This window comes from Lepidothrix coronata, unplaced genomic scaffold (genome assembly GCF_001604755.1).
Source record: "Lepidothrix coronata isolate B3197 unplaced genomic scaffold, Lepidothrix_coronata-1.0 Scaffold137, whole genome shotgun sequence".
In the NCBI taxonomy this organism is placed as follows: Eukaryota; Metazoa; Chordata; class Aves; order Passeriformes; family Pipridae; genus Lepidothrix; species Lepidothrix coronata.
Genome location: NW_016690317.1, coordinates 1,181,189 through 1,203,485, shown reverse-complemented (window position 1 = coordinate 1,203,485; position 22,297 = coordinate 1,181,189). Strand labels below are relative to the sequence as shown.

The 22,297-nt window shown below is 48.5% G+C and overlaps 1 protein-coding gene across 1 annotated transcript; it reads right to left on the bottom strand.

The window, feature by feature from the left end:
* Nucleotides 1-348: 348 nt before the first annotated feature.
* ADRA1A (adrenoceptor alpha 1A) lies at nucleotides 349-13,853 on the bottom strand. The gene is made up of 2 exons (XM_017827294.1): nucleotides 12,354-13,853; nucleotides 349-863 (listed from the first exon to the last, which is right to left on the bottom strand). Exons 1-2 carry the CDS (start codon nucleotides 13,234-13,236, stop codon nucleotides 355-357), a joined length of 1,392 nt encoding a protein of 463 aa, XP_017682783.1. The 5' UTR covers nucleotides 13,237-13,853; the 3' UTR covers nucleotides 349-354.
* Between the last annotated feature and the right edge of the window lie 8,444 nt (nucleotides 13,854-22,297).

The following is a 22,297-nucleotide window of genomic DNA, read 5'->3' as shown; positions in this document are numbered from 1 at the left end:
AGGTGGAGGTGTCAGCTGCTGAAACCAGGACAGGGCCTTTGTAGTTCACTCTTTCTCCTCCACTGCACCTAAATCAGAGCAGCAGGAACTTTGAAAGAGAAGAACCCAGGGATAAAGCCTTTAATGCCAAGGAAACCACTCGCAGACACCGTGGGAAGGTCCCTCGGAAGACCATCCGCTGTCTTTGTTCAGGCTCCCAACACTCAGAGACCTCACTCCTCAGGAGGTCTGGCCCTGTTTTACAACGTGCTCTTTGTTCACCTGGGAGGTGAACAGCAAGTAGGTTCCAACACCTACTTCCACTCCCCGACAGAAAGCGCGACGCCCCCCGAGACCCCCCAATCCCGCAGCCCGTTAAACGTCCTCCCCGCCGTCGCTCAGGGACATGGTGTGGATTTTGAGGGCTGGCACTTGGCAGCTGTCGTGGCCCAGGTTCCCCGAGGTGCCTGCACAGCAGCATTCCTGCAGGAACCCTTTGCTCTTGGCTTTGGCGGCCGTGCAGTCTTTGGCCACGGCGCTTTTGGCCGGCACGCTGGGCACGGCGGAGAAAATCTTCCACTCGCACACCCCGTCCGACTTGGAGATCTTGTAGAAGGTTTCTCCCGATCCCACGGGGATCCTGACCACCCCCTTGCTGCTCTCCACGCCTTGGCTGGCGGGGTGGTTGAGGTTGAAACTCGGGATTTGCTTCTTTGCTCCCTTCCTGGGGAGGCACTGAGCCTTCAGCACGTTCTGGAAAGCTTTCTTGAACTCCTGGCTGGAGCAGGGATAGATGATGGGGTTGATGCAGCTGTTTAAATATCCAAGCCAAAATGTTATTTTAAAAAGTGTGTCCGGGGGTTTGATTGCAGGAAAGAAAGAACCTAAAATGGAAAAATACACAGGGAGAGTGTTAAGGCAAAGAGGCAGTGAGAAATCACAGGTAACCAGAGAAACTCAAACACTGGGGAAAAATAAATAAGGGTCTGTTCTGGCTTGGAAGAAATGGTGAGTGGAAGCACAATTCCTGCAGGAAGAAGTGATTCAGAATCTGTGGTGCCACACAATGGCATGGATGTCCTGTCAGGTATCAGTCAATGCAGCTGTTTTATTATACAAACATTATATTCCTCTTTTCCAGCCTGGCTGATACAAGGGATGGAGGAAAATTGCCTCCCCCGGGACTCCTAATTCAAGATTAGTTCCCCAAATGACAGTCATATCTAGGAGGTCATCACGAGGGCTTTTGAATGGCAAGAAAATCACACCATTTCAGAAGTCTGAGTTGGAGAAAAGAGGCATCACTGGGGTGACTGTGTTACAGCTCAGTGTCTTCAAAATGTTCAAGGGCTGGGCACTCATTTTCCATGAAACCTTTAGAAAATCCAGCTGTGCCCATTCTCCTGTCTCGTGGAATGCATCTAAAATTCAGAGGAGTGAAAGGAAAGGTTCCTTCTTACATCAGTGAGCACTGGGGATGCTCTCATGGGCAGCCAGGAGATATATATGGAGATAAATATATATATATTCATACCTTTTCTGATACATACTTACAAGGTTACCTCCCAAAGATGATTCAAAGAGCAAGAACTTCGATGTCTCCTTAGTAAGGAAAGTACTGTGGGGCTTCTTATTCTATACAATTATGAGTTATCTGCTGATTTAAAATCTTGGGAACATTCTTCCTGATGCCAAACCTTTGGGTTTTCGTTTAACTACGACTTGAGCTCCTGATTCGAGTGCCAATTTTAACTTTAAATGACTTGAACGGGATGTCAGGAAATGCTGAAGCCATTTATTCGTGGAGAGATGTTCCTATAAAGCTACAGAGATATATTTAAAACATTAAAGAGTCAACACTGCTGCTTCTGGAGAATTGTTTGCAAATTCATCATTCCCTGGAACGTCATTGCAACAAGATCCCCTAATTCTCCTATTTGGGGCTTTGCTTTGCTTAGAAATAAAAAGAATATTGTCTGAATGAGAACAAACAAGAAAATGAAACTCTCTGTAATGTTGGGGTGAGAAATAAGTGAAAATAGCATTTCTAAGATCAATTTTGCCAAATGATCTACACATGATCTAGAACAGAGAGTGAATTGCCGTGTTGTCAAGGGCTGTTTCTTACCCCCTTTAAATGAAAAGGAAGAAAACCAGGTGGTTCTCTCACCCCAGTGCCAGGAATCACTTCGGGCACCGGAAGAAAAATAATTTCCCAGAAACAAAATTGACTTGTTTGGGAGTTTGGAGTCAGGTGGGTAACAAACAGAACTTTCAGCACTGACAAATTCTTGTCTTCCTGCTACCCCTGGACAGATCTGCAGTGAGTGCACGTGGAAAGAAATGCTGCCTAGGCATCCATGCCTCTGTCCTGCTCTGCAGTTGAACTACCTCTGGAAGCAGCTCCTGAGTTTTCCAGGGATTGATCTCTTCCTTGGACCTCCCCTGGTTTAGGAAAAGCAAATGAGGTTCTAATTTAATTCTAATTTAATTCTTCCACTAGCCCAGGTTGCTCCAACCAGGCAACCATCAGCAAGACAAGAGGGCTCGGTCTCAAGTTGCGCCAGGGGAGGGTTAGGTTGGAGATTAGGAAGAATTTCTTTGCAGAGAGGGTGCTCAGCCATTGGAATGGGCTGCCCAGGGAAGTGGGGGATTCTCCATCCCTGGAGGTTTTTAAGGTGAGACTGGATGTGGCATCAGTGCCATGGGCTGGGAACCACGGCGGGGTTGGATCAAGGGTTGGACTGGATGATCTCAGAGGTCCCTTCCAACCCAGCGGATTCTGTGATTCTGTGAACCTGCCCTTGGACACTTCCAGGGATCCAGGGGCAGCCACAGCTTCTCTGGGAATCCCATCCCAGCGCCTCCCCACCCTCACAGGGAAGGATTTTTTCCCACTATCCCATCCAACCCTGCCCTCTGGCAGTGGGAATCCATTCCCTGTGTCCTGTCACTCCAGACCCTTGGAAATTGTCTCTCTCCAGCTCTCTTGGAGCCCCTTTAGCACTGGGGCTGTTCCCAAAGGTTTTCCCTCTGCAGACAGAGCAGAACAGACTCCCAGGAGCTCAGTCTGTGCCCTGGAGCAGCTGAACCTCAGAATCCATCCCCAAATCCAGCCTGGGCACATCCCCAAATCCAGTCCTGCTGCCTCTGGGCTGGCCCAGGTGGAGCAGTGTCACCGTAACCCTCAACATCAACCAGGTTTTAAGGCCAAAAACGTTGTGCTGAAGGAAGCAAAGGCCCTTTTGCAGCCGTGCAGGACTGAACAGGCACATCCACAACCTCACATTTTTCTCAGCAAATTAATACTCCTCTCCTTTGGTGAAAAAACAAAACTAAATAACATTCTCAAAGAACTTTCTGGCTGAAGTCATTGGCAGGGGAAAAATGACGGAAGGCTTCGAAATGCCCAAATCGAGCTCAGGTTTTTCTTTTTGGTTGTTTCCTCATTTAAATGCAGCATTTCTGCCCCTTTCCCGTTCTGGGCTGAGACAGAAGGTGAAACAAATCCGGGTTTAGGGACTCAGCTGTGTGAGGCCGAGTGTAAAGCTGGGTAAACAATAACAATTCCTGTTTGCTGCAACTCCTGGCTCCCTGTAAATGGAATGCAAGTGCTGTGCCAAAGGCTGTTAAAAATAGAAAGTAGCCAGTGTCAGAGTCTGTCCCTTGCTCTTTTTTTGGGGTGGGATCTGCATGCTAATTTATTAATGTAACCTTTTTTGGTTCATCAAGGGGGGAGACTTGTTGCCTTGGAGCAACACACGGGGAGAGAAAACGGAGCAGTTTTACCAGCCCAGAGACTTTGCTGCCCACAGACCCCATCCCACACTGTCTGCTATGGGATCATGGAATGGGTTGGGTTGGAGTGGAGATAAAGATCACCCAGTGCTACCCCTGCAACTGCTACCAGTTGCTCCAACCTGGCCTTGGACACTTCCAGGGATGGAGCAGCCACAGCTTCTCTGGGAATTCCATTCCAGCCTGTCCCCACCCTCATAGGGAAGGATTTCTTCCCAATATCCCATCTAGGTCTACCCTCCTTCAGCTCAAAGCCATCCCCCCTGTCCTTTCAGTGCATGGCCTTGTAGAAACCCCCTCTCCAACCCTCCTGCAAAGTGTTTTTAACAGTTTGGGGCCACAGAAACAATATTCTTCTGCTGCAGACACCCAGTTGCCTCCCTAGCTCAGAAACTTGCCCTAATCCTCCCTGCTGGCCACCTGAGCCTCTGGGGAAAAGGGGAAAAAATTCCTCAATTCCAATTCCTTGGGGTGGTTCTCTCCACAGAATACTGAGAATATATTCCTTTCTTCCAAACCTTTCACGTTCAGGGATGTTGGTGCTGTGATTAAAATCAGGGGCTGATGGGTCTGGGAGTGAGCAGGAGGCCTTTTCAAACAGAGCTGCTGAAGTGGTGATGAAGTGGTTTGCTGAGTGTGCTGAGGAATTGGAATGGGCAGTAAAGTGGCAGCTCAGGTCAGACGAGTTCAAAAGAGAAATAAAACAAAGGCTTTGTGGGTTTTTTTAAACAATGGCCATTAATCCAGGAGATTAAACAATGGAGTGGGGAGTTCTCTCTTCTTTAAGGTACAGGAGGAGCAGGGCAGAGTCCATGCCCATGCAACCCTTGGCCAGCTGGTGACTGCCAGGTCATGGCAGCTCAGTTTTGGACACTTTCCCACCAGCAGCCAGGGCTGAGAAAACAGAATTATTGCAGCACCTCATTCCCAGAGCAGAGTTTTCCAGCTCTCTGCCCCTGGGCTGGGTGGAATCCTGGCTCAGTGGAGTGCTGCCATGCAGACAGAGCTGCAGGCTGAGCAGCACCAGGGAGGGGTGCAAAGTTTTCTTCCTGAAAACCAATTCTCTACCCAATCCACAGCCCTTAACACCTTCCTTTGGGCACTGCCAGGAATCAAATGGTAAATAGGAGTAAAAATGATGAAAGTTTGGAGGCTTCACCCTACATTGTCTCCCTGCAGTCTGTGCTGGAGGAACACTAAAGAAACCCTCAACTGGCCTTTAATGCATTTTGAACCACAGATTGAGTAAATAGTGCTGGAATTCCTGCCTTGTTTCCAAAAGGTTGAAGACACCCAAGTGTCAGCAGCCCAATTCGATTGCTTCTTATAAAATTAAGTCAAATAAAATGTGCTATTACCCTCCTGAGATCTTTTGCCATCAAGTGTTTCATCACTCAGCCCTGGAAATGTCAGGGCTGCTCTTCCTTCCCTCGTCCTTTATTTTCCTGTTTGTCAACTCCAAGTTTCCTTCAAGCTTGGAGAGAGAGAGAGAGAGAGAGAGAGAAGTTTTCCGCTCACCTCCCGGTGAGTAAGTGCCAATTCACTCCCCAGGATGTAATTTGGCTTTGTCATTTGTCACAAGCTGCAGAGCTGCCTGATTATGGGTTGTTTAAAAACCAGCCCTGATGTCGTGACGGAGGGAAAAGAGGGGGTTTGGGAGCTGCCAGGCTGCAGAAACTTGTGCTGTTTGTTTACTCTGTCAGCACCATGGGAATGATATCCTGTATATTTTTGTGACCTGTGAACCCTCAGTGTTGTTAAAACCCAGCTCTGCTACTAAATCTTGAGGGTCTGTTTAGGTTTCCTGCTTTTTTTTTTTTTCCCCTTCTTTTTGGGCTGTTTGGCTCAAATCTGGTGATGGAGGCAGAGCAGGGGAGAGGCAGGTGGGGGTGGTGCAGCATCAGGGCTGTACCCAAATCGAACCTGAGCTTGGAAGGGACCTTAAAATCATCCAGTGCCACCCCTGCCATGGGCAGGGACATCTTCCACTGGCCCAGGTTGCTCCAGCCTGGCCTTGGACACTTCCAGGGATCCAGGGGCAGCCATAGCTTCTGTGGGAATTCCATCCCAGCCCCTCACCACCGTCCCAGCCAAGAATTCCTTCCCAATATCCCACCTATCCCTGCCCTCTGGCAGTGGGAAGCCATTCCCTGTGTCCTGTCCCTCCATCCCTTGTCCCAAGTCCCTCTCCAGCTCTCCTGGAGCCCCTCTAGGCTCTGGAAAGGGCTCTGAGGTCTCCCTGGATCCTTTTCTTCTCCAGGCTGAACAACCTCCACTCCTGCACAGAAGTCCAACATAAATCTCAGCATCTCTGGGCTCTGCTGTGGAGGAAACTCCTGCACCCCCACAGGCTGGACCAGGGAGAGGGGTCTGGTTTGCAGCAAAGCCAAGCTTAAACCTCAGGTCCTGGGATCTGCCCTGAAGGGGCCAAGCCAGAGGACAGGAGTTATTCCAGAGCCCTAAAGACCCAGGGGATGAAGCCCTTATATCCCAAAGGGAATTAACTCTGTACCAGGGCCTGCCTAGATCTCTCATGGCAATCTGCTCTCCAAACATTGATAAATGTGCTGCTTTCTGTGTTCCCAAGCTAGGAACTTTATTCCAGAAGATTCTATACAGCATCTCAGGTCAAAACACGAGCCACCCTCTGGAAAGTGCATTTATATGTATATATATTTATATATCTCATATATTTATATGGCTGCAGACATTCACCAGCTGCACTCTGTGCACACACTCTCTCCCAGCACGTCCCATGTGCCCCCAGTGCTCCCTCCTGGGAAATATTTTCTGTGGAACAAAAAATGGGATCAAAGATCAAATAGGAACTGATCCTGGATTCCGTGCAATCCACTCAGCACAAGGAATGCAGAGCAGGTTTGGAGATGTGAGGAAGGGTCAAAGCCTGCAGCTGGCAACTCTTGCACTTCCCAGTCCGGGGCCTGGAATATTGTGGCTGATCCAGGGGGAAAAGGAGAGGGGCTTTGTGCCCAGCTATCCCTGCCCCACAACAAACAGATGCAGAAGGAGGAGTGAGTTTGTTTTCCTTCCCAAAAACCCGACTTCAGCTCTCTGTGGCATCAGGAGGACACAGGTGAGAGGTGGAAAGGTCAGGCAGCAGGAATGGGCCACTCTGGGAACACTGCCCTGATTATTTGGATTTTTTCAGCCCTAATTTATGCTCTGCCTCACTTACCCACTTACTACCGATGGTATTTCTGGCAAACATCTCAACAAGCAACTATTTCCAGATCTGCTGTGGGCAGCTGCAGATTTAGAAAGCAGATAAAAACCCATGGGAAGGTAAACTGAGGTTTTGTTCCCCGTGTAAACCCAAACAACCCCATTGTTCGACACCTCCATTTAGTTGTCTCTCAAATTGCAGCTCCCATGCTGCTCCTGCAGTGGGATGGCTCTGGATCCTGCTGCTCACATTTTTAAGATATTTGAGATTTGTCCCAAAGCCGTCGCTCTTGGAGTCATTCACTGACAACAAATCATTAGTTTGCCTTTAAAAATTTATATAAAAAAAACCAAAAAACAAACCAGAGAAGGGTTTGAAAAGCTGAGTCTATCTCAGCCTGTCTCATGTGCTTGTCAGTCGTGATTTTGGAATCCTTGGGGTTGAAAATACAGGAATTATCCTCTCGTGTCTCTCCCTCTCTCCAAACCTCACACAAATCCTGCCCTTCGCTGGGTGGGGTGGGAGAATCACTCGTAATAATCACTCATGGTGGCCTTTCCATCACCACCAAACCCGAAACTGAGCCCTGACATTTGGGGGAGAGCGAAAAATGGCATTTTTGCTTGGTTTACTCGGAGGATTTGGGAGCGGTGACTGCGCGAAGAGGAGCACTGAGACAAGGACGAGTCTCTGACAGGGAACACGTGTGGGGAGCCACGGGAGTGACTCATGGAACACAGAACTCCTCCTCCCCGCTCTGGTTTGCAGTGTGAATGGTTATTAATATCAATTAATATCAATTCCTGCCGTGCTTTGCTGTGTGATGAGTCAGTGGCACCCAGCCCCTCAGGGTTTGGAAGTGCTGGAGGGATGTCACCGAGACCTTCAGTGCAGCTGAGTTACCAACCTGAGCCAACAAAGCCTTTCCAGCCTGGGATTGTGAAAAAATGCCCCTTGGGCTTAAAGAAAAAAAAACAACAACAAACCCCAAAAAACTTGGAAATACGGAAAAAACGCCCCATGGAAATATCTTGGCTGTTTATCTGCTGAAGTTCTCCCTGATCAGTGGCTTCACACACACATTTGTGCTCAGTGGCTTGAGGACTGTAAACATCCTTCCTCTCCCTGAGCTGAGGATGAGCTGGGCCTTCAATCCTTATTTTTTTTTTCCCCATTTTTATTTCTTTTTTTTTTTTTTCCTCTTTGTTGCTGAGAGAGAGCTGAAATGCTCGTTTGAGGGATCTGTGCTGGGCTGTGTTTTCTCCTCCGTGCCCCGAGACCTCCCGAGGGGTCGAGTCGTGTCAGTTTGTTTTTCTGGTTTGTGTTTCATTCTTTCTGCCCTCAGTTAAAAAACTACCACCAAACAGTAATTAGACACCAGCTGCAGGCAGGCCCATGGACAGGATTAGAGGATTCCCTTGACAGTGTTTGTGTCAGTTCACAAGACTAATTTACTGCTTTATTACAAACACAAATACCCTCCAGTGGATCCTCTTTTCTTCTCTCTTCATCAGGAGGATGACTGACAAATGCTAAAAACCCTCCTCTCCCTTGCCCAGTTTGTCTGATTTTTTTCTCCTGTGATATCTTGGCTCAGCCTTTCCCTTTTTCCTTCCTTCTGCTTCTGAAAGCAACGTCTACAACCAGAGTCAAGCCAGTTTGGCACAGAAAATGGACCATGAGCTGAGCTCTCTGAGCTTGTTCTCTTCTGAGGATAAACCGTCAATCCCAACTTAGGACCATTTTTTGCAATACCCCAACTCTTGTTTCCTTTTTTTCCCATCAGTTCTCTGCATGCTCCACCTCAGAACAACCTCCAAGCACCTCAGAACAACATCCAAGCACTTCAGAACAACCTCCAAGCACCTCAGAACACCCTCCAAGCACCTCAGAACACCCTCCAAGCACCTCAGAACACCCTCCAAGCACCTCAGAACACCCTCCAAGCACCTCAGAACAACCTCCAAGCACCCCTGAACAACCTCCAAGCACCTCAGAACAGACTCCAAGCACCTCAGAACAACATCCAGGCACCTCAGAACACCCTCCAAGCACCTCAGAACAGACTCCAAACACTGTCTTCTGCGTTGATGAAAAGAAACCTTTTGAAAAATTCCCACTCCAGTGTCTTCCAACCCCAGCACAAGGCCTGTTCAGTCACTTGGAACCTCGTCCCAAGCATCACTTAAAACCATCCCTGGGGGCATCCACTGATTTCTGGACTCTTCCAGCCCTGAGTCTTTGCATTTCCATCTGTCTGCATCCCTTTCTAGCAATCCAAGAGAACAAAAACCAGGAATGGAAGGAGCATTCTGTGCTGCAGGTTGTTGTTGGCAGTGCCAGATGAGCCCGTTCTGAGCCTCTCCCCACAAACCCCCTGGCCCAGGAGCTGCAGATAAGCTCAGGCTCCTCTTTTGAGCCCTGTTTGAGGGATGCAGACAAGCTCAAACTTGCTCCCTCCTGGCTCTGTTTTGCTGGTTTGTGTTTGTCTGGTGATCACTGGACCTGTCAGTGATGCCACCTCTGCCTGCTCCTGCGGGAGGAATTAAAATCCGACTTCTTCGGGGAGCAATCAGCTGTTTTGACAGTCTGGTTTATCACAGGAGTTTAGTGAGGGGTGAATTTATGCTCCAGCATGCAGAGAAAAAACCAACCCTTAGCCTCCCTCATTTCCATGCAGCAGGATTATCATTCCTTGGCTTATTCCACAAACACCAAGCCAAGTGAGAAGAAGGTGTTTGGGGCTCTTGGGCTGAAAGCCTTTGCACAGACCCTTTGTCTGGAATAAAACTCCATCCAAGGAGGGAAGGAAGCCATTCCTTACCCAGATTGCAGCTGGCACCTTTACACACCAACTTCAGTTCAGACCTTGTCTTGGGGTAGGGGGATATTGGAATTGTTTCTCCAGTATCTGCCAATATGGATATTGTGCTTTTCCTGATATTTTCTCTTGCCTTTCCCATACCTACATGTCAAAACTGTCTACCCCACTTTGGTGTAACTTCAGCAGACCTGGTGTTTCTTGGGGTCTTGGCTGGTGGAGCTGGTGTTGAGAGATGTGGAGATGCTGAAGCTGCTGCAGCTCACAGTGAATAAACTCAGGTTTGGGGCAGTTGTGCTGCACAGAATGATCAGCACCTGCCAGCTTTCTCAAGAGGTTTGTGTAGCAGTTTAAGACTCTCTGTCCCAGGGGCACTGAGAGAGGTTTGGCTGCTGGAATCCTGGAATTAGGGTCGTTCAGGTTGTGTCTGTCTCCTGGGCAGCCTACACTGAGAGTGGTCTGGCTGATGGAGTCACAGGACGATGGTCATTTGGGTTGGAAAACACCTCTTGGATCATGGAGTGCAGCCATTAAGCCTCTCACTGCCAAGGCCACCACTAAACCCTGGCCCTGAGTGCCACCTCTGCACCGTCAAACCCCTGCAGAGCTGGTTGGTGGGACCATTCCCAGGCCTGTCCCATGGCCACAAACCCACAAACCAAAGGCTCCTCTTGCCCAGCTGGGCACGTTGGGAGCTCTGCAACGTCCCAGGGGCTCAACCAGGAGTATTTTGTACCTCTGGAAAGCCTGATCCCTGCTCTGGGATCCTTCCTGGATCCCTTTGCCTCCCTCTGCCCACCTTCACCCGTGTGCAGGACAGAGCTGAAGGTGCTTCTTGTCTTTTGGAAACTGTTCTCTTCTTTTTTTTTTTAGTACCACTTGCCTATTTAATAGTTAGTTGTTTTTTTTTTTGTCTTTAAAGGCAGCAAATAGGTTTTGAAAGCCCTATTATATGCTTTAAAAATAACCCAGCAACCCCACAAGGACGGGGAAACGAAGCACCAGTTTCCTTACAAGGGATCAAAAGCAAGATGCAAAGCCACTCTTGAGCCCAGGAAACTTCTTAAACCCAAAGCAAATTAATTAACAGCAGGCTCTGTGTGGGCAACCACATTTGCAGAACGAAAAGTGTGTTTAATGTGTTCTAGCAAACCCTTTTTGGGTATGTTTCAGTCATCTTGGCAACCAGCATTCCAACGTGCTGACATCCTGGACAGCACGAGCCAGGCCTTGCAGGGCTCCTCCTTAGGAAACATCTCCAGCTCTTACTCCAGCACTTCCCAGGATTGACCAAGAGAACCAAAAAAAAAAGAAATAAAAAAAAATCTAATTTTTTGGGTGTTTTTTCACGTTAGCAACAGGTTTTGGTGAAGCAACCTGGTAAAACCAGGGAAGCGAAAAAGAATAGTTATTTATGGGGTTGGAAAAAACAGAGGGGGACAAAAAACCCCAGGAAATTAAAAATCCCTTTTATATTCAGGTATTTTTCTTTTTCTTAACTGTCCACATTGTTCTGTTTCCAGCTAAAGCTTCCATACAATCAGGCTTTATTTTTCCTGCACAGCTGAAGCCTTTTCCATAAGAAAACTCTTGAAATGGAGCAAGTCAGATGTTCAATTCCACGTTTCCAACCCAATATTTAGTGGAGCTGTGGCAGAGCCAAGCTCAGCGGGATGAGCCCTGGACATCACCCTCAGTTATAGGTGTGAAATTGGTATTCTGCTTTGAAATCCTGAAACTGCATCAAAGGTAACCGAGCAAGGTTTAATTAAAATTCTAATTACTTCCTTACATTCCAGCAAAGCAGAACAAATCCCCGGCTTTGCTCCCCTTTAGGATGACAAGTGGTGAATAAATATCCATATTCAGAGGGATGGTTGAGCCAGGGTTTGGCCAGTGGGTTTCCAGAAGAGATGCAAAGCAGAGAAGTATAAAATGAGCTGGAAGGATCCTCACTGCTGCCTCCTGACTGGTCAGGTGATAAATAGGAAAAAACACTCGTTTCATCTGGACTATGGGATCTCACAGTGTGATTTTCCTGGGAGAAAGCTGATTATTTTCCTCACAGTGGGAATTATCAGTGCTGAGCACTCCAGGCCTGGCCCCAAGTCTGTGAGCAGCTACTTTGACTTGACCCTGAATTAATTTATATCTTGACCTTTCACATCTTGAAGTCACCTGAAGAACTGGCTGCAAACGTAGATATAAACACACAGCCCACTAATAATATTGTTCCTAATGCAGAGCTGGTCAGAAATACCTGTCCTGGTTTGAAAAGAGCATTTTCTGTATGGAAAAAGCATTAAACCCTTTCCCTAATTTTCAGAATTTTGCTTCCCATCACCAGCGACGTTTTGTTTCGCTTGAGGCTTTTGCTGTTTTCCACTCACTGCTCTGTGGTGGGGAATGATTTGTTTTGTTTTGGTTTTTTTTTTGACAGCTTTGCAATGGGAAATTGTTCCCTCAGAGCTTTTCTGCTCAGCCTTATCACCCCCGGGCACGGGCCCAGCCCTCCCTCCAGGCGCGGGCACAGCCCTCCCGCGGGAGACAAGAGGGCTTTGCTTTACTCACCCAGAGGCATCACCACGAAAAACGGGAGCCAGCAGAGCACGAAGCATCCCACGACAATCCCCAGGGTCTTGGCAGCCTTCTTCTCCCTGGAGAACTTGAGGAGCCTGACGGAGAAGTGGTGTTTGCTCTTGGGGTTGGGCGCGGAGCCGCCGGCGCCGGGCGCGTTCTTGCGGTGGATGCGCAGGGTCACCTCCTCGGAGTGGGACTTCTCCGTCTTCAGCCCCGAGGTCAGGCCTTTGTTCTCCCTCTTGGCCACCACGTAGACCCGGCAGTACATCACCAGGATGATGGTCAGGGGCAGGTAGAAGGAGCCCAGGGCCGAGAAGAGCACGTAGCCGGGCTCCTCGGTGATCTGGCAGATGGTCTCGTCCTCGGGGGCCGGTTCCTTCCAGCCGAAGAGGGGCCCGATGGAGATGACCAGGGACAGAGCCCAGACACAGAGCAGGGCCAGCAGGCCCCTCCTCTCCGTCACGATGCTGGGGTACCTCAGGGGGTAGCTGACCCCGATGTAGCGGTCGATGGAGATGATGCAGAGGCTCATGATGGAGGCCGTGCAGCACAGCACGTCCACGGCCGCCCAGATGTTGCAGAAGATCCTCCCGAAGGCCCAGTAGCCCAAAATCTCCATGGTGGCCGAGAAGGGCAGGACGGTGGAAGTCAGGAGGAGGTCGGCCACGGCCAGGTTGATGATGTAGTAGTGGGTGACGCTCTGGAGGTGTCTGTGGCAGGCCACGGAGAGGATAACCAGGATATTGCCCAACACCCCGAAAACAATCAGCCCCCCCAGAATAACCCCCAGCAAAATGGCCTTGGAAATGTTCACCGGCTCCACGGAGTGGGTGCAGTTGGAGCAGTTGGAGGAGTTTCCGGGCAGGAAAGTCATGGTGAGTGGCTGAGAGTGTCCATGCGAGGCTGCTGGGCTGCTGCACCCCCTGCCAGGCAGAAACAGGGAGCAGATCAGTCCTCAGAAGCTCCTACAGGCAACATCTGCCTGGCTTTCCTGGGAAAAAGAGGCTGTAAGAACGTCTCAGAAGTGCAGCACCAGGAACAACGAGAAAGATCCAGAAACATGTTAGAAAACCTACCTTTGTCCCTAAGTTTTCAGCAGCATAGCACAGTTAATAACCACCATTGCCAAGTCCAATTGAACTCCTTTTGCATTTTTCTTGGGGTGCACAAGTGAGGCTACACAGAACTCAGGCTCTTTATCCTCCTTCCCAGGATTATGTGATGAGAAATCTTGGAGCTGCCGGTTAAAATCATTTCTGTCTTCGGGGGAAGATTCAATATTTCAATAACAAAAAAATTCCAGAGGGTCTCAAATTTAAGTTTCTTCCGAGAGGAAATCACTGATGCTTTTAATTGCCTTGTGTTAATCCTGCTTCTGCCTTAAAATTGGCTTAGAAACCTGCCTGGGTGGAGATTGGTGCTGTGTCTGCTCAGCAGTTCCACTTGGGATCTCTGTCCCTACCCATCCTCGGGGGCTGGGCTGTCACTCAGAGCTTCCCTGCGTGTGGAGCAGTTGTCACTTGAGGTCCTGGGCTGTGAATTAAAGTTCATTTACAGCAGCTTCTGGCTTGCTCTGCAGGGAAGAGTGAAGTTTGCCGTGTTCTCTGGTGCTCTTTGCAGATCTTCACCCCCTGGAGAAGACAAAACCGGGGACAATGTGATTCCCAGAAGCTGCCCTCGCTGCTGTGGTTCCCATACAAGAATAGAGCAGGAGGCTATTTTAGGGAGGTTGGCTCAGCCAGTGGAACCAACCTTTTCCAGCCCAGTATTGTTTAACAGCAACTTAAAACTCCAGGTGGGTTTTCTTGCTTGAATTTTCCTTCCTTTATAGTGATAGACATCAATCCTAATTATCAGTTCCCCTGCAGAGACCAGTTCTGGGAGGGAGAGAAACCTGCAGGACACGATTCAGGATTACAAATTTAGATTTAGAAGTCCAGAATTTAGTCTGGAATTTCTTTGTTAAGCCACTCCTTTACCCCCTGAACTTGTTAGTCCAGCTGAGCTGCCCAGTTTGAAAATTCTATAGGGAAAAGCAGGTCCTGCCAAGCAGAAGATGTTGCAAGCAACAAGTTTCCTGGTGAGTGACACAACATTTCAGAGGGTCTGGAAGCCAAGCTCAGCCTTAGCTGACTAAATATGGAGAAAAGGTACCTCAGATGGAAAAGTGAGGATAAGCCTGGGAATGGGCACACGGGGGGCACGGAGGGAGAGCTACAAGTGTGGGCTGCAAAGCCTCCCACAACCTGGACTCGGATATAATATTCCCATCCCAAATATTAATCGGGTGTGAAAACCCACCCCTGTCACATCCAAGAGGAGGGAAGGCTCTCGGAGTGTCCCGATATTGGCATTTTGGGATGAGTCCCTCGGACCACACTTGGCACAAACACTGGGCAGCAACAACTGTCACGTTTGGGAGCCTCCAAGCTGAACTTTCCTGCGGGCAAAAAAGGCTTTTAAAGCTCTGAAGCCCCTGCAAATTCCCAGTTCCCAGGCAGGGAGGGTGGGGGGATGGGAAGATGGGGAGGTATTGCACTGTGGGAATTTGCCTTCAGGGAAGTGAAATGAAATTGGACCTTTTATTTTCTTTCCCACCAGATAGAACAAGTGGAGGAATAATTCCAAGGAAGGAAAGGAGAGATTTTACGGAGCACATCAATGGGAAGTGGCTGTAACATCGAGCATCTCCAACCATCACAACTGGTCATTACAGGGTTGAAACTGTGCTCATTATAAGGTTGATAGTGGCCTAGAAAATTAAGAAATTATCGACTTGAATTTAAGCACAGGGAGAAAAACTTCCCAGCAAGTCAAGGAGATGCAGCACAAAGGACTGACAGAGGTTTTCATGCTCAAGCCCAAATAAATCTCAGCCTGTGGGGAGGGATGTTGCTGGGAAGGGCAGACCCCAGGCTCCTGTGCCTGCCCCACACTCACCTCTGGAGTCTCTAGAAGGCAGCACAGCTCCTCTGAGCATCTGGGCAGCAGATTGTCAGCACAGCAGGCTCCTCTCTTCATGCAGGGATGGGACTCTGTGCCTGGAAATCCGCTGCTTTTCTCCCTTTATTTCCCCACTGGTGTTTTGGCAGCTCAGTTGTGCTGATTCCCTCTATCCAGGGCTCGTGGGGGGCTTCACTCCAGGCTCCCTGGAAGGGTCCCTGCCCAGTTCAGAGCTCAGCTCCACACTGGGAAGGAGCAGCAGGAACTTTACTGCTCTGCTGATGTAGCAGGCAGTGTCCTTGCCATTACCGTAATTCCCTGCCAGTCCCGTATTGCCCAGAAAGAAGGAGCACTCCAATCTGATGACAAGTGAGGCTTTAAATATTCTTTTTTTTTTTTTCCGTTAAAAACTGCCAGTTCCTGCAGAGACCAGAAAGTGAAAGGCAGATTGTAACCTCCTGTTTATGTGCTAGCAAGTAATTCTTGTTATATTCTTTTATATATATATATATACACAAATATTTATATATATAAAATATGTATATACACATACATACATACATACATACATACATGCATACATACATATAAATAAGTAAATAAATATTCTTGGGTAATAAAAAGAGAATGTCCTGCCAAATAAAGGGAACATGGAGGAAATAACAAAGACAGACCCCCTGACCATGGATTTTGCATGGTGGGACAAAGCACTGGAGAGGGGGGTTTAAGGATGAAGTGCCTCGAGCAGAATGTGCTGTTGAGGGGATGCTGATTTTTCACGTGGCTCTTAATTGCGTTTTTGAAGTAAAAAAGAAGTGGCCCAAGTCCCTGATGGTGAACTGATGAATAGAAAAACAATGTCCTGGAGTGGAGCTGAACACCAAGTGGGGTTTCACAGCCAAAGGAAGGTCCCTGGGAAGCAGATGAACCACGTGCCTGTTCTTGTGTGATGGACTCTCCACCTCCTCCTCCTCCTCCTGGGCACTAACTCAGAGATTGAAAGTTTAGGGGGTTTTTTTTGGATTCGAATGTTTCGTGAGCTGAGGCAAATTTAAGGGCTGCTCAGATTCCCCCAGGAGAGCACTGAGAGCAGAGCTGGCCTTGCCAGCAGCCCTGATGGCTGCTCCAAACACTTCAGAGTGTCTGCTCCCTCTTGGACAGGCGTTGCTGCTGCAGGGGGAGATGTCAGAGCAGCTCCAGGAGGGTGCAGTTGGTGGGGATTGGGCACAGAGCTTGGGGAAGTGTCCCAGCCTTGTGGCAGCTCCAGCTGCATTCCCATCTCCCTGCTGGAGAGGAAAAGATCCACCAGAGGAAACCCCAAGATGAGGGGGCCAAAAAAAAAAAAAAGAAAAGGCAGGGAATTCAAACTGATTTTGAGAACGTCGCAAACTGCAAAAATGAGGTGGTTTTTAAATGTTTCTCCACGGTTTTCTTGGCATCTGAGGCACCTGTGCTGTGGCACAGCTACAGGAGGTGTTAAAAAGGCTTGTTCTTGAAGGCTGGTTGGAGGTTTGGGGTCGTGAGATATCCAAAGGGCTGCACCACGTCCTTCCCCGAGGGAAAAAGAGAGTAAACCCTAAATAACAAAGGAAATCTTGAGCTGCCAAAGCCCCTTAAAGCCTGTGATTCAGCAGGTTTATTTTAGATGCCTATCTTAGGATGAGGCAACTCTATTTCCATCGATCCATTGGAAGATGAGTCCAAATGAGTCATGGGAGGGGAGGGAGCTGAGCCCCACCCTGGGTTTTGCTTCTGCTCCTACCTATGACCTCGCTGCACCTGTGGCTTGTTCCAAGCTCTTAAATGCTCCCTGGAAAAGAAATTTATATTCATGGCCTCAGTCATTAGCATTGTACTGGAGGTGTCAGCTCATCTGTGAGTAATACCCTTGCTAGGGGACATTTTCTGGAATGGAGGAAGCAGAAGGAAGAGACAGACAGGAGGCTTCTTTCCCTAAAATCCTCAGGGAAAAATTGAAGTGTTGCAGTGAAGAGCTTGTACACCTGGAGACCACTGAGAGCCAGAAGGGTCACTGAACACACCCAGAGTATCATCAGGTGGAGAAGGACAGGAGTGGTGTCACACCAAAGTTTTGGGAAGCAATCCCTGTGTTTGGCTCTGCCAAGACACGCTGGAGTTGTGTGTGTCCAATGGACAAGTTTTGGACTAATCAAAGTTCAGGAGAAAGCAGCGAGAGAAAAATTTCTCCCTCGAATGTAGAAAGACTGCAAAAACTCATGAAACAAAAGGAAAGGATTTATTCAATGTGCTGGGTCTGGTTTCACCCCGAGTTTTCAGGGAGAAAAGACCCCCTTGGGTTTAAATTTTATGCATTTTATAGTTCTGCAAAATCCCACCTTTCTCAGATGAGCTTAATGTATTCACTTTTGCCTAAAAAGGTTTCTTTTCTCTGAAAAGGGGCTTTCCTTTTATTCTGATTGGCTGTAAGGTGTCCCCTGCCAAGGATGATGTTCTTAGCACCAAGAGAGAGAAGAATCCCTTTTGTACAAAAACGACCCCAACAGATTTTAAGAACTCTTGCATTTCCCTCATCCAGCTGAAAAAGACCCTGACACTCAGCTCCAGTGCTTTTGAACTTGCATATCTTACAACTTCACGATAAAAAATCGTGTTTTTATTTCTCATGATGTCACACCGAAGTTTTGGGAAGCAATCCCTGTGTTTGGCTCTGCCAAGACACGCTGGAGTCGTGTGTGTCCAATGGACAAGTTTTGGACTAATCAAAGTTCAGGAGAAAGCAGGGAGAGGGAGACCAGGCTGGAAAACAGGACCTGTGAGCCTGGCAAAGGGGGAGCTGCTCAGTCTCAAGCTTTGCATCCCTGAGGGCAAATAAATCCTGCCTAGAGGGGCTCTGAATGTCCATCACGGGGAGGTTTTGAGAACATATTAGGCAAAGATCTGCCACAGTGTTTTACTTGGCTTTGGAGAGAGGATTAACTGTCCCCTGGTGTTCACAGGGAGTGCTTTGGGTTGAAAGGGACCTTAAAGATCCTGTAATTCCAACCCAAAAATGTTGTCCCACCCAAGGTGATGTTCCCCAGAGAGAGGCAGGTCTCTGAGTCAGGTGGTGGAAGGAACAGGAGTCCTGGATGTGCTCCTTGGTCCATCCTTGGGGATCTCTGGCAGGTCCATTTCTGGGTGTATCTTCTCCCTCTGTGAAGTGGAGGAAGAAATCAAGCTTTTCTTTGATTCATTCGGACCTGAATCCTCCTGAGCAGGGGTTTTACCTGACTCTGCCAAGGTAGCACTCCCCAAAACAGGATCCTGTGCTTTCTGTGCTCTAAATGACCCTCATTAACATGAGAGGGTCCCTGAGGGAGAGCTCCAGGCAAAGCACAGCTGCTCAGCTCTTTCTAAGCTACAGCTGCTGAAATCAGAGCCTTAAATCCTGATTTTTTGGGGGGGCAGCATTGTGTTTTCATTGCAAGGATGTCACAGAAAGGCCAGAATCCCATTGTTTGAGTGTCTGAGGGCTTTGGATGAAGGTGGCACCCTTAATGTGCTCAGCTCAGGGCCAGCCCATGCACCAAAAAAAGGGACCAGGAGTGGAGAAACTTCTCTGAGCTGCTCTAGGCCTTGGAATTATGAGTTATTTACTTGCTCAGAAAGAAGTGAGAAGTATTGTTTTGATAAATCATCCCTCAGATTTTAGCAAGGGTTCAGCTTCTGCTTGGCTGAGAAAGAAAACCCACCCCAAAGGCAAGAGGTATTAAATGCTGGCTATTAAACTGGAAGCTGGACTCATTCCACTGTCTTTCAAGTCTGGGACAGCCTGGAGCTTAAAACACAGCTGAGCTGAAGATAAAATACAAAATTCTGAGTATTCTAAAAGGGGAAAAACCCAACCCAGCTGCTCAGACATTGGAGACAATTAATTTGTGTTGAGAGTAGGAGCCTTGGAAGAGGTTTCTATGTGTGGTCTGAGGTTTGGAGAGGGGTTTGTGTTCAGTGCTGATGATTTCCTTTCCCTGAGCAGCCTCTTTTGCGAGGTGTTTAAGTCTAGGAGTGCCACTGATGGAAAGATCTACATGTACTAGAGAGATGAAATAAAGGTAAAAATGATCCAGCTCGTTTGGAGAACTCGGAGCGAGCGTTCAAGCCGTGGATTAAAAAACGTGGTGGGCAAAAAAAAAAGGGTGAAATTTTCACACCAGATAAATCTGCCTGGGATTTCACACTCAATTATAAGGTGTTCAAGTATCAGAAGTGTCTAAAATTTTCCATCTTGGGATTCAGAGGGACTTTATCACCACGTTGCTAAATCACTTAAGCACAGCCTAATGCTGGCTAGACAAGTTCCATGCTTTTGCATAAATCAGGGAAAATTCATCAAAATTGAGGGTGCTTTCTTAATTCTCAGCAGATGAAGATTTTGGCCACTGGATTTTGTGTGCAGCTGCAGGTCTGAAAGCTGCCTCTTTACAGAGAGGAGCTGTTAAAGGTTTATTTCTGTGTAACTCACAAAGAATTTCCTGCTTTGATTTATTTGCTGGATGATCTGATAAAATCTAACCACATACAGAGGACGGGGCTATTTGGGAGCCTCAGGAAGATTGATTTTTACCTACTGCTGAAACAAATCCATCCAGGGATGAGAGCCTGCTTCAGTTTTCATCCCTCCTGCTTCTTTCTTGTTTACCTCCCGTGTCTTGCTGGGTCCTTTGCCATCCTGCTCCTGCTGCTTCCCTCAGGTGGGAGTTTATGCCACTTTTCTGTGCTTTTGCTTGAGGTTAATCTTTAATATGTAAAACAATTTTGGGGAATCGAAGGTGTGTCTAAATCACACCACTGAAATCCTTCAGTCAGGCTTTTATGTGCTGTGAGGAGCCACGAGATCCAGTGCCCTGAAGCACCTCCCTTCATCCCACTGACTTGATTTTCCCCCCAAAGCATCTCCCTTTGTCTCCCTTTCTCCTTCCAGCTTTGCCTGGCGAGGCAGGACCCTCCTTGGGGCCACAGCTGTGACTCTGCACCCGCTGTGGCACGTGCAGCTCTTTGTGCAGCAGAGATGACAATCCCTGTCCCATCCCTGGGACAGAAATAAACCCAATATCCTGCTTTATCTTCCCCACATCACAGCTGCACTCAGGTCTGGTCTTGTGCCTCAGCATTCACCACTGGCTTTGCCATCCAGAGCACACGGTGCAGCAAATCCTTCCCTGCTTTAGAGGAACGTGGCTCTGAAAAATCCCAGGGAAGGAATTCTGCCTTTATTCAGGAACATTCTGTGTGGGAATTCTGTGCCCTGCACTGGTTGATTGCCCAGGCTTGAGGCATCTTGCATGGCCACATTAGACTCCTCTTGCCACGTGATTTTGTGTATAATTCTCTCATCCCTGCAGAGCCTCCACCTCCCCACTGTGCTCCAGCAGCAGCTTTTGCTGAGGTAATTTCCCGAGCAGCTCAGACCGTAATGATGCTGCAGTCGAAATATGGAGCCTCTCATCTGCAAGGAGCCCGTGGTACTTGGGGGGACTGGAAATGCAAAGCTCGTGGCCCCCACTGCCATTCTGCAGGGAGCAACTGCTGCAAAATATGGTTTAGGGAAAGGATGGGCAGGAATGTGCTCGGAGGGATGGATCAGTCTTTCCATAGGCACATATTTACCCATTATTTGCTTATCGCTGCATCTTGTCTCAGATCCCCTCAGAATGGAAGGGGCCCAAGCTGATGACAGCAGGAATCAGCAGCTTGGGAAGGAACGTGGCAGCAGAGAGTCCTCTTGGCACCGTGTCCCAGGGAGCAGCACCAGCCCGGGCAGGGATGAGATCCAGAGCCCCCCGAAGCCACAGGCAAGAGCTGGAGCTCCAGAAATGTGTCTGCTGAGTTTATTGGGCCCTTTCTCCTCTGGGGAGGAACTGCCATGCCAGGACAAATCGGTGCTCCATCAAGTTTAGGAGCCTGTCACGCAGTGGGCAGCACAGGATGTTCCAGGGGAAGAGACATTTGGAGCCCAAGTGCACAAATCTGCTGGAGAGCAGACAATCAACGTCACACCTCTGCCAGGTCCTGCTGCTTTAACCTCTTCCAGGCCAGCCTGTGGCCCTGCCACCTCCCTCCTTGGCTGAGCTGGGCCAGACAGGCTGAGCCACATCTTCTTCTGGCTGGGCTGGACTCCTCCTGTCTCCTGATGCCCCTCGTTGCCTCTTTCCCTCGTGTTCTGTGGGGCTGGAGCTGCCTGTGAGCTCAGCCCCGAGCAGAGCAGAGCACTCTGTGTTCCTAATTAAGGTATTAAGGCATTGCTGCAACACCACCAGCAAAGGACTGGCCTTTCTTCCTCCTCTCCTGATGGCTGTTCCTCTTAAGAACATCAGATCATAAAAAGGAGTTAACAGCTTCCACGCACCTCCTACTGCAACCAAAATCACTCCTCCTTTAATTTGCCCTAATTGCCCTAAATTAATGCTGTCTGTGGCAGTGTATACAGTTTGTATCTTGATGGCATGCCAGTAGACATAGGTACTTGAGAGACACTAGACAGATTTTTATTCCCTTAAAGCACCAAGCTGGAGTTTTCTCCCCAAGTACGTGAGCATTTTAACAATATGTTTTCTTCTGTCTCATTTTTTTTTTTTCCCTGGCTCTCTAATCGTTATTACCAAAATACACACACCAATAACTCCCTTCCTCCAAGCCTCTTGCTGCTGCATAACACAATTACCACAAATTAGCGTCTCATGAAAAACAAAGAGACAACAAAGAGCCCAAGAACCCAAACAAACCCTCCCAAACCGCCTGGCATTTTAAAAACTCCACTTAAACCACGAGAATGGTAATGAGATGTACAAAGCAAAATGCTTTTACTGGGCTTTAATTCAACAGTTTTTTGCACCAGCAGGGCGAGGGGTTCTCCCTCCCTGCTCTGCTCAGGTGAGACCCCACCTGCAGCTCTGGGAGCCCGACCCGAGGGTGTGGAGCTGCTGGAACCAGCCCAGAGGAGGCCACAGAGGTGTTCCAAGGGTTAGAGCCCC